The sequence below is a fragment of the Grammomys surdaster genome, unplaced genomic scaffold (assembly GCF_004785775.1).
Source record: "Grammomys surdaster isolate TR1022 unplaced genomic scaffold, NIH_TR_1.0 126679, whole genome shotgun sequence".
NCBI classification, from domain to species: Eukaryota; Metazoa; Chordata; class Mammalia; order Rodentia; family Muridae; genus Grammomys; species Grammomys surdaster.
The window spans coordinates 2048229-2060821 of record NW_021621467.1 but is presented as its reverse complement, the minus strand read 5'-3'; the positions used below and the strand labels follow the sequence as shown (position 1 = coordinate 2060821).

The 12593-nt window shown below is 36.8% G+C and overlaps 1 protein-coding gene across 1 annotated transcript in view; it reads right to left on the bottom strand.

The window, feature by feature from the left end:
• Pros1 (protein S) overlaps positions 1-12593 on the bottom strand; it is a 68884-nt gene that overhangs the window by 24738 nt on the left and 31553 nt on the right. Inside the window, exons 4-7 of the mRNA XM_028761164.1 lie at positions 5982-6071; positions 4619-4741; positions 4384-4515; positions 1289-1414 (exon numbers count right to left, since the gene is read on the bottom strand). Of these exons, the coding sequence (XP_028616997.1) occupies positions 1289-1414; positions 4384-4515; positions 4619-4741; positions 5982-6071 (471 nt within the window). The remainder of the gene's footprint in view (positions 1-1288; positions 1415-4383; positions 4516-4618; positions 4742-5981; positions 6072-12593) is intronic.

Sequence of the window (12593 nt, the reverse complement as noted above, 5' to 3'; positions counted from 1 at the left end):
ATGAGGAATATTGGAAAGCAGAATTGTATGCATGTTGACCAAGAGTGAGGTAAAACATTAACATTTCAATAGCAGTATAAACACTTAGGGAAAATGAGCATATATTATGAAATCACTATCCATTTATATAAATTCCAAGTCAGAAAGTCTTATTCGAGTTACAGATTGTCTGTAATAAGAAAACCATTAAGAGAAAGCTCAAGTTGTCTGCTTCACAGTTTGTATTTGTGGTGATGAAGAGGTTTTGAAAACAGACAAGTGTCAAGTGGAGGCTGCAGAGGTGTGGTGACTGATTAGTGTGTCACTCAGTTCCCCACTTTATAATCATTACAAGCATACTGTGTGTTCTATTATTATCGAGGTGATTAGTTTTAGACATGATGTTAATTTGATTTGAAAGTTTAAAACATTTAAAGGGATATATATGAGAGAATTCCTAAACAATCTAAAGCAAAAGCAGAGTTAATGCATTTAAGTTAATGCATTTAGTGTTATGCTGACACTATGGCAACCTTACAAAGAGAGAGCAGCATCCACAGGGGCTGTTCACACCATAGGTGTTTGCATCACAGATCAGTAATCCTCAGCTTTCTAATCGAGATAATAAATATCTTACTTCAACTCTCTTGTTATAATTATATTTTATTTTGTATGCATGTGTGTGCACCTGAGTGCATAAATGTGCACCATGTATGTACAGGTGTTGGTGGAGGCCGTAGGAGAGAGTCAGACCCACTGAAACTGAAGTGGCAGGTGGTTGGGAGCCACATGTCATGGGCTTTGGGAACTGAATCCAGATCCTCTGCAAGAGCCTCTGCAATGCTCTTAACTGCTGACTCAGCTCTCCAGTCGAATTTTCTATTTTAAAATAAGCTACACATGCACAGAAAAATGATTGGAAAAAACTATGGAATAAAACCTAAGGTGCTAAGAAGGCTCATGGTTTCAGTCCCATAATTAAAGCTTGAGTCATTTCTCCTTGTCTATAAGAATTTTTTCCTTTCAAATTCACATTTTCTTTGAAGGTTATCTATAGGCTATAAAAATGTGTTCATTTTGCTTTTATAACAAGGAAGTCTCTAGCTTTTATGAAGGTTAATAGATTAAATGGGATGAGTGATATTAAATATCAAAGACCATGAGTCTTACTTGGCACTTCTATTCTGTAAGAAAGCCTGTAATCACCAAACCAACCAAGCTGTATCAGCAGTTAGCAAAAGCATTGCTTTGTTTGGTATTAACTTGGGGTTCAAACCCACCATCTCTACCATAAGCACAATTATTCTACCTTTACAAGATTTTGATGAGGGATCATATCTGTAGCCTTCGGGACATTCACATTCGAAGTCTCCTGGAATGTTCTTGCACATGGCTGTGCCACAGATACTCGGCATTAGAGAGCACTCATCCACATCTACAAATAAAATCAATATGTTAACATTTTCCAGTATCAAATAAATGCTTATTTGGTTTCTGAACCATATTTTATATTTATATTAACAGACTTGAAACAGCAAATAACAAATTTATCACCATGTTTTAGTTCCTTAAATATGATTTCTGCATGAATTCATAGAAAATTTGCCTGATATTCCTTTATAGGAATGGACCAAAAATAATTTTTTACTTTTTTAGTGATTTTCTTATCTACCAGAGAGAACTATAAAAACACATGAAAGAAGAGACTCCATTATATTCTTAATATTCTTTAAATATGCTTCTAAATTTGTATTTCTGAAATTGGCTGTAAATGTAGTTTCACTTAATTCCTCACTGCAAATATTTAACTAATGTGAACCCATCTGTTTTATCTTTTTACTTGGAAGTAGACAAATACCTAATCTTGCCTTCAGTAAACAATTATTAACATTTAAGGTGGAACTGAATAAAGTCTAAAAGCATTTCTAAAACTTCACTTATACTAGTATACTTTATTATCTTTTAATGTTCTAGAAATTTCAGATGCATTGTTGTATTATACAGTATACTGGGAAGAAAAAGATAGATTGCAAAGGGGGCAGAGGGTAGCAATTCCAAGCAAACAAAAACAAGTGAGAGACAGTTCTACATAGATGCAATTACTGCTCAGCGTTGTTCATGTAGGTTCATGGAGACAGACAATGTTAAATGGGAAATACATTTCCAACTTTGAAAATTGGCATGTTTATCTGCGCATATGAACAGATGAAAATGTAGACATTGCTCTGTTTCAAACAATTCACTCCCAAATAAAAAAAAACTAATCCTTGTAGTAAGGAAAATGTTTCTACATCCTAAGTATGTCAATGTCAGTGTTCTAAAGGTGGATGGAATTATACAAGAATTATGTAAATATTACTAATTACAGAAACCATCTAATACTTATAATCTCTAATATTTCATAAAACCTAGAATGAATCTTCAGTTAATTAAAGAAGAGTTGAGTTTCATAAAGCTTTTTAAAAGTCCATATGACTAGAAGAAAATAAAAACACATTACTTAAATTATTTGGCTTTAAACAGATTTGTGGGGAAATATGTAACTCATAAGAATTAGGTGCAGCACATTGACATTGTGACTCTATATCCACATCTAATGTCCGCTGGGGTTTTAGACTTTCATATTTAGTCAATAACCGCCATCCTAATTCCCTGTCTTTCCACACTACAGCCAAGGTCCTTCTGTTATAGTTTTCCACATATTTTTCTGTAAGTTCTGTGTTCTGATGCATATCTCACATACATCAGTATGTAAAGAAAGAGCCAATCGCATATGCTCTAATCTGCAGAAACATTCTGTTGGTTGTTTGGCAGCACTGAGAAACGTACCCAGGGCTTCCACATGCCAAGCATGCACTCCACCAATGAACTGCATTCCCAGCAAACCAACAAACAAACCAATAAACAAACAAAAACAAACCATGTACATGCATGTATTGACTCAATGTGAATATGAAAAATTGACAAAATTTGAATAAAGATATTATTAAAGTAGGAATATTAAAAAAATATTAAAGTAGAAATGGGTACTGTCTCTATAAAGTACATGGTATCCTGAATTATAATGGTTTTCTATACCTGCTTTTCTAATGATGCCCCTACTCTAATAGCCAAACTAAAAACTCTAAATAGACAGAACAAGAGACTTGTACAGTCACAAATTGGATAATGGCTTGGAAGAGACTGGTAGTAAATGCATTTCAGATTCATCCCACAGCACTTTAAAGTACACTATAGTGAACTACACAATACGGAATATTGCCAAGCCAAGGGAAAGTTCCTTAAATATGAATTCAGATGGGGGATTTTCTAAGACAAAAATAAAGGCTTACACAGTGAAACTTCACATATAATCTACTGAATTTTTAACCTCTTAATTAAACAAAGGAGGAAGAAAGAAATCTTTCTTTTTTTTTTTTTTTTAAAGGGTTTCTGCTTCATAGAAAGATTTTACAGCAGGATCAGAATTCTGGCTTGAGCTATACATTCTCCTAGCATGAATGTCTGTAGATTTCTTACAGTAATTCAAGCAGTCCAGTGATACAGGATGTGCAAGGAAAAAGAAGGAAAACTCCGGTAGACAAAGATTCATAGAGAAACCCAAAAGAAATATACTAACCACATACAAAAAGCTAACCTGACAGATTATTTAAATTCAAAGAAAAAAAAGAGTTAAGAACAATGGTGGAATAGTTATGTGTAAAGTGAATGAAAAACAGATTCTCCATTTTTCTCATAACCATGACTGGAAAATGTCGTGCAAAATAATGGATTTATTTTGAAAATCAGAAAGATATTTCTGAAAAGCAAAGATAAGATATAATAGTGAGGTTATTAAGAGCTGCAGATTTCTTTGTGTAGCTTTTGTTCCACTTACAGAACAGTAGAAGGAAAGTAGCTGATTCTGAGTATGGAACAATGGCTTTGCAATGTCGGTAGCACCGAAGCTTCTCTTTTTATGAAGTGCTTAAATTATCTTTATTTATAACCGAATGAATCCTTGAAATATGCACTTGGGCATATGCACACACAAGAAGAACATGAAATACTCTTGTCATTGGTATCACAAACTAAGACAGAATCACAGAGTATCACAAGGCTCCGGGACATAGAGGCATATCTACTCTAAGAACTTTCTTTCTTTCTTTCTTTCTTTTTTATCTTTCTTCTTTTTTATTGGATGTTTTATTTACATTTCATATGTTATCCCCTTACCTTATCCCCGCCCAGGAACCCCCTATCCCATCACCCCTCCTCCTGCTTCTCTGCGGATGTGGCCCTACCTACCCCCCCACTCCCACCTCCCCACCCTCAAATTCCCACCCACTGGGGAGTGTTTCCACAGAACTTTCCCAGGGAAATTCACACAGTGAATGCATTTGTATTCAGTTTCTGGACTCTTACCTTTGCAGTCTTTCTTATTTGCAAGCATAGCAAAGCCAACTTTACAGGAGCAGTGGTAACTTCCAGGAGTGTTGTCACAAATCTGGCTGCAGCCTCCATTGACATTCAAGGGATCTTTACATTCGTTTACATCTACAATGGAAAAATAAATTGTTTTTAAAGTAACAACACCTTCAGATAATTTGTCATGCAGCCATTCCAGGAAAGCCAAGGGGTGTGGATTTTTTATACGTACCAAACTGACACCTGTCTCCGTGCCAGCCTGGTTTACAGATGCAAGTGAAGGCAGCTTGCCCGTCTTTGCAGCTCAGATACCCATCTTCATTGCATGGCAGAGGGTCACACTGGTCTGGAATGGCTAGAGGAAACAGACCTCTATTTAATTTTTACCTTGAGCAAGGAAACTGAATAGCAGATCTAGAAACATACAGTTGCATGCCTGCAACCAATAAGGCTACGCTGGATTCTTTCAAACAGTACTTGCTCGATAAAAATAGAGTGTAGCCTGGAAGTGTAACTCAGTTGGTAGAGTTGCTGTCAAGGATGTGCAAATTACTAGGTTTGATACCAACCACTGCATATATTTGATGGGGTGGGTTCATGCCTGTGATCCCTGCACTCAGGAGGTGGAGAAGGAACTCATGAGCTGGATGAAGGTCATCTTTGGCTGTACAGCCAGTTCAAGACCAGACTGGACTACATAAGAAGCTGTCTCAAAAAAAAAAATAAATTTAAATATGGAAGAAATGAAAAAGTGAAAAATTGCTCAGACTGTCCTGAAACTTACTATGTAGACCAGGTCGGCCTTGAACTCACAGAGATCTGCCTGCCTCTGCCTCCAAAGCACTGGGATTAAAGGTACCACTGAGCCAGGAAAATACTTCACTTGATCTAAGCCATAAAACAACTCCATGAGGAAGACAGAGTAAGCAAATTATTCTCCTCGAGATGACAGAATTTGACAATTCCAACTTGAAGCAAGATGGACTAAAAGGGACCTTCTTGTCTTAAATAAGTAGAATCCTTATTAAAATGCATGAAACAGCAGTTTTCAAACACTGGAGAATGAGTTGCAGAAAAACAAAAGAAAATGAGCCCAACTATCAAATGGTGGTCACTGTAAGACCTATATAAACTTCAGAGAATAAAAGCTGTTATCATACACACTCTTTCATATTTATATCATTAGTGCCTGAAAGTTAAAAGAATGTGCATAGCTCTCCTCTGACCTACTAGTTAACTATAACAATTGATCATAATGTGTGATTATACAAGTCTAGCTTAAATAAAGATGCTAGAAATAAAACTTCTGACAGCCAATAACTTGAAGCCTACCATCACTGACCACCACTCAACTAAAACATTTGGAGAAACTTTCATTTTAAGTATAACAGATGCATTTACAGTGGAAAATTATGCTTCTATATGCTGTTGAAAAATGCATTTCTGCTTGGCATAGCTCCCTTTCAGGAATTCACTTACTGGTTTTCAAACATCAGTTTATAGCAGCACAGTGGTTTTTTACTCCCAAGACTTCTATGTTATTTTGTTTTGTTTTTTTCTTTTTTTTTCTATGTTGTTTTTAAACATCAGCTTACCATTGACACAGCTCCGGAGGTCAAAGTAGTAAGCATTAGCTGACTGCCTTGCAGCAATGAATGAGCCAACACGGAACTCGCCCAAACAAGCTGTAAGAGAGAAAAGATGTAATTGTATCTGAATTCCACGGTAGAAATTACCCTAAAGCCGGGATACTTCCATTCCTGTAGCTTCACAAGAGTTAGTACTAACAGACCATCTTAAAAGTTTCCATCTCCGCTAAACCTTCTCAGTTAAACTGAAGATGCTAAGAGTGCCAGTCTGGTAGTGCAGCAGCTTTAAGCTGATACATTTTTAACAAGATGGAGAAGACGGTCTGTTTTATGGTTCAAGTGCATGCTTTCCTCTTCCCTTGAGTAACAGCATTTTATCTAAAACATGCTTTGATGAGTACTGAATTGTAAATGTTATATAGAAATGGATTGACAGATGAACAAAATACAACATTGGTAGTATGAGGAATAGAGATGTTTTTAAAAGATATTTAGTGTGTGTGTGTGTGTGTGTGTGTGTGTGTGTGTGTACGTGCTCATGCACATACTGGGACATATGGAGAGAAGAGCACAACTGTTTAGGAGTCAGCTCTTTCCTCCTCGATTTTTGAGGCAACAGATCTTATGGTTTCTGCTGCTGCGCTAACTCCAGAGCTTCTGCCAGTTGTCCTATCTCTGCCTCCCATCTCCCCCTGTGAGTGCAGGGATTGCAGACATGACCCAGCATGTCTCCCTGGGTTCTGGGCATTATACTCAGGTCATCAGGGTATCATACAAGCTCTTTCACCTGCTCAGCTATTCAACTAACTCATAGATGCACTGAAAGAAAAAAAGTTCTGGGTGGTCTCCATTGAGGAGTTTACGGTGACCTGTGGCCACACAAGTAAAACCGGTGACTGGTGGCCACACAGGACATGCACCTGGCATGTTCTTCGTTTATCCTCTCGAGAGAAAGGATTACCGCTGTTTAGACTGAATCAAAAGAAGGAGAACTTTGGAGCTCGCCTTTTAAAGTTCAGGGTTTTTTGTTTTTTGTTTTTTTTTCTCTTCATGTATGATGGCGCTTTGTGTCGGGACATATTTGTAGGGATACGCTGGTGCAATTGAATTATTTAGTTCCAGAATGTTCCTTCAACAACATCTGAAACTTATTTCTTGTCAGTATTGACATAATCTGCTAAAGCTAGGATAGGCAAATTCATTCTTTTGCTATGTAAACAGTTATGTTTCTACATTCATCACCAGCCACTGAACACAGAAACTTCTCTGCTTAGGTCTGAGAGCTGCCAGGACAGGTAGACAGATGTGAATTCAGAGAGATGAATTCAGAGGGCAGTGTGATACTGTGTCACTTTATTGGAATAATAGCAGTATATTCTCTCCTAGGGAGGGTGAGCTCCCCAACCATGGGCTCCTCACTGGATTTACAGCACCAGGCACGTGCTTCATCCTGGAAAACAAGCACTCTGAGTCTTTGACATAGACTTTCAGAACACACACCAGAAGAACAAAGCATGATGTAACTTTCAACTCTGAAAACTCCAATACCAAACATTCTTTTATCAGGTCCCTGGGGCATCACAGAGACTGCCACCTTTGTGTCCTCCTCCTGTGTGCACATCTAGAGGTAACTATGTGGTTTCTACCTGCAGTCCTGCAGTCTGTAGTCTGCTTGAGTTTACTTTCTACACCCGAGACTGATCATTTTCCGAGAGAAGTTTTTGCTTTCTTAACATTGTTTGTTGATTCACTCACTGTTTTACCTACCAGAAAGCATAGGTCTACTCAGACTATTGAACTTTGGCTTCTACTGAAGCCTATCTGAAAACTAACCCTGTTCTAAAATTCATCAGGTTTCTGAAGTAGTCTGCTTTGCAATCATTCAGCAGCCATTGCAATGGCTTAGCCTTTCCTTCGTGAGGTTTGGACAATTACTGTGTGAATAAAGCATTTGACATCACCTGGAACACCATATTCTAGCTTCCTGTCTCCCTCATGGTCAGGGAAATTAATCTTTCAGTCTCCAATAGATAATTCTGATATGAAGCACATCATTCTGTAGTAAAGCCATCAGACCTTCCTTGGGTTCACAGGATGGAACGTCTTTTATTAGAAGGCCATTGGGATTTCGTAGCAGCAGTTTGATTTTGCCTTATGGCCAGTTCTTCATGTCAAAATGTTCACGCAGTGGTTTCTCAACTTTTCTAATGCTGAGACCCTTTAATTCAGTTTCTTGTGTTGGCCTGACCCTCAACTGTAAAATTATTTTCATTACTATTTCATAGCTGTAATTTTGCTGTTACAAATCATAAAGCAAAGATCTGTGTTTTCCAATAGTCTTAGACAACCCCTGTGAAAGGGTCATCCCACTTCAAAATGGGTCGATTCCCACAGGTTGAGAACTGCTATGTTAAAGGACCACACAATATTCTCTATTCATTTTACTTCTGCTATGCTGTCTTTGTAGAATAAATTTACAGGTTGCTTTCTAATTTTCTGTCAGTGTTTGACTTCTATTTATTGTGAGCTTTTCTGTTTTCCTGAGACATCAGATTTTTGTACTATGCAGAATGCCTTGCAATAAAGCATAAATGTGGATTATACTTTGAACAGGAGTGTGTAGTGTATATAGATAGATGTAACTGTGTCAGGAACACAGAGGTGATAGTGGGAGTCGGTATGGTTACTGGACACGTCTTCAAACCATCTAGATACTGAAGCTCTAGATGAAAGGGAATTCTTCCCTGAGATGTTACAGGGTGTGCATTAGATAAGCTTTATTTATTTTAGTTATTTTTATTTTTAAGACTTATTTTTGCTTTTTAAATGATGTGTATGTATGTGTATCTTTTAGTGGGAATGTGTAGCTGTCTGTGGAGGGTTTATAAGGACCAGATTCCCTAAAACCTGAACTGAACTCAGATTCTTTGCTCCTAACTTCTGAGTCATCTCTCTAATCCTTGTTATCCCATGTAGTGTAGTTTGGCTTTGAACTCATGATCCTCCTGTCTCAGCCTCATCAACACTGAGGGATTCCAGGCATGCGATCACCACACCTGTCCTAAACCTAAACATTCCGTTTCTAATAAGATACCAAGAGAATACATCCATTTGCTGTACTGGTTTGAGAATCAAAAACATTTTCTACACTATCCATCCTAAAAGAAATGAACTGGCTGGGTTACGTTCCCATGCTTTGTCAAGTCTTCCTTTGGCCGGCACTTTCCTTCTGTTTCATTATCATTAGCATCTCTCACAACTAGTTTTCTGTTGTAGCACATTTATCTCTCTGAACGGTTAAAAATCTACAGGCCAGCTTGCAATAAACAACAGAGTCATGAAAAACTAAGGTTATAAATGCTTCTTTCTGTAGGGAAGAATCTTGATCTGAAAACGACAACAACAAAAGACATGGGATTAGAAGGGAAGTCTCCTGTCACATAAATCTCTTTGTTATAGCAAAGAAACTTTCAAGCCTGCAGACCAGAAGAGAGCCTGACTTACAGAGCATGAATGGCTTATGTAATCAATAGGAGTCACTGTTTCTGGTTGCTGCAGGCAACTTCCAGGTCTTCTAGTGTTTCATAGAGACTAGCACAATAATATTTGCGTAATTCCTTAAAAACACAGAATGGTTGGTCCATTCCTTATATTCTTGACTACGAAGCTATGAAAGTAATGGCTTGAATGGCTAGAAAACTAAGAAACAACACATGACATAAAAGAGATAAAATACTTAGATTTTAATGTTATTAACAGTTCTACAAACATATGTCCTAACTGACATCAAGGAAATGGCATGTATTGCTTCTTTGCTTAGATACTCAATATTTAGTTATCTTTTGCAGAATAGCAAGACATCCTCAAAATTACTAGCTTAACTAATAGCTATTTGGATTTGATTTGGGGGTCAAATATCTGAGAAGCAATTAATTTACCAAACTAAAGATGTCTGTGGCATGTGACGTCAGCCAGTGCATTGGATTCCAAGATACTCCATTCCAAGGTGAGCTATGACAGCTCATGCTGTCTGACACCCCACTTCTACTGGTTTATAAAATGTTATATGTCAGAGTCTATTCATGTGACAGAGTTTTCTTCACCATGCTGGTCGTAAAGTGGCCCTTATTCCATAGCAGCTAGCATCCAAGGAAAACACAGAAACTGCAAGGCCTTGTAAGTGATGCTCTACTGCTGCCACCATGTATTATGATGTAATACCCAGGGTCTACCCAAGGGTGTGTAGGCAGGGAAGACAGCATCTACCTCCTGATAAGGGAGTGGAAAAATGACACATCATAGAGTATGAGGAGCAGGAGACACTTCTGTGTCATCTCTGGAAAACGCAGTCCATCACTGAGAGATGGAAAGGCCCACTGGAAGTCACTCTAGGCTTCAAATTTCCTGTTACAACAGTGAACTACAAGCCTTTTTAAATTATAAGTGCTTCTTTTATCAATCTTCTTTGCTGTTCTCCACTTCATCTACCTCTATTCATATTTTGTCTTGCTCTTTGGAGCTTACTCTATTGTGCTTTTTGATTTTTTTCATTTGAACATTTTGTCAAGTTTCACTACTTGCCTTCTCACCGCTGTCTTAGCACTTAGTAACTACAGTCCTGTCTCTTACCAGACTTCACACTACTTCTTGTTTTAGGGTTGTCTTAATATCAGTGCCTAGATTCCTAATGTTTCTCTAGAGATAATTTGAAAGATGAAGTGAGATGTTTGGATGAATTCACTAATTTGGCAGAAGCTGCAAGCTAAAGTACTTTGGTTTGTTTGCCTGTTTGTTTGGAGTGCATGTGTATGTGTGTGTGTGTGAGTGTGTGTGTGCACGCATACATGTGCATATACGTGCGTGAATCAGCTCGAAAATGTTTTAGAAATTAAACCTAAATTCTTATGCATGTCAGGTAAGTACTCGATCAATGAGCTACATCTCTAGCCCTAAAGAATGATTTCTAATATTTACATATGAGCTCACAATTTACTATTCTCCAGAAAATGTATTTCCTATGAACAATGTTGTTTAATTTTCCAGGTGATATTTTCCAATGCCTATATAGATTTAAACTTATTTATCCCATTTCCTCAGAAATAAAAAGGAGTGCTTTAAAAAAAAAAAGAGAATTTAAGTTATAATGATATCCTAGGGTTATAACTCGGTGGCAAAGTTGCAGCCTAGCTTGTACAAGGACTGAGTTCAATCTCTAGAAGTTCATATAAAGTTTATCAACTTGATTTTATACATTTATATATACACACAAGTTTGTACCATAAAGCTTCATTTTAAAAGTTCTTTGCAACCATTATCTGTTTTCATTTCTTGAAACAAACTAATGACATCAATTGTTTCCATCTGTGTGATAAATGCCAGTAAGCCCAGAATATTTCTTTTCTAAATCGCATGTTCTAAGGGCAGCAGATGGCAAGAGTAACTTCATGAAGTACTTTATATGACTCCAAAATTTTAAGTCTAGACACTGTCCAGAAAGTATTGACATCTGTGGTCTAATGTGCTGAATAATCTTCTCTCCTTATAAGGACAACCCAGCATAAATTGTGGGTGATTAAATTACTATTATGTTCATTATGAATGGAAGTATTCATTGTGTTTTTCTAACAAGGACCATGGCCCCTCTGCACATCCAACAACAGAAGATCTAAGTTTGATAAGGGATCTTCTTTTTCTCTTTCAACAGTGAAATCCACCACTTTCACATACAAAACGAAACATAAAATTTCAATCAAAAGCATTTTGTTCCACCTAATGGATTAAATAACATCTTCAATTAGACGAAAGATTGACAATAAATTTATTATCTATCTCCTTAACAGTCTAAGCAATCTAAAGTTAAAAAGTCTAGTGACATTCTACAAATAATGAACATAAACCTCTGCAAGTAGCTAAAAAAACAACAAAAGCAAAAGTGAAAACATGTTGCAGCTAAGGGTTATTTTGAAACTGAAAGGCACATCTCGGATTCCCAGTTTTGTTTGTATTTTAGTCTTCTACCATGCTGCCAAGGTAGTCATGCAAAGAGAAGAGAAAGTTGGATGACTTCATAAAAAATAAATAAAAGAGATAAAAGGAGAAAATTGTTATTTAAGAAACCTCTCCCAAATTCATAGTTCTATATTAAAACACTATTCATATTGTTTCAAATGTACTGTGATCAAAAAAATGTATATACATTTAGAAATGTATAACATTCAGATGGTTGCTCCTGCAAACATACCACCCTCATTACATGACCTCAACAATCAAGGTTAATATAACCTTATAATGTTAGTAGCTTAATAGTATCTCATTTTATTATTAAACATCTAAATTTCCTTCTAAATATGAGAGACTGGGAGAGTCTTGATAATTTATACTTTCTCAATTACTTCCACAACATAAATTCTTGGATTCTGGTTTGGAAAATGGTGACTCATATTATTTACAAAAATAGATTCTTTTCCTGAATTAATGCTTTTATCCATTCTCTACCCTTTAAAATGTAAAAGCAAAGGGTTTTACAGAACCTTGTTGCACTTCATATTTGTAGACACAAATAACAGCACCTCCCAATTCCTGTTCATGGTGTGCTATTGAAAGAAGACATTTAACACT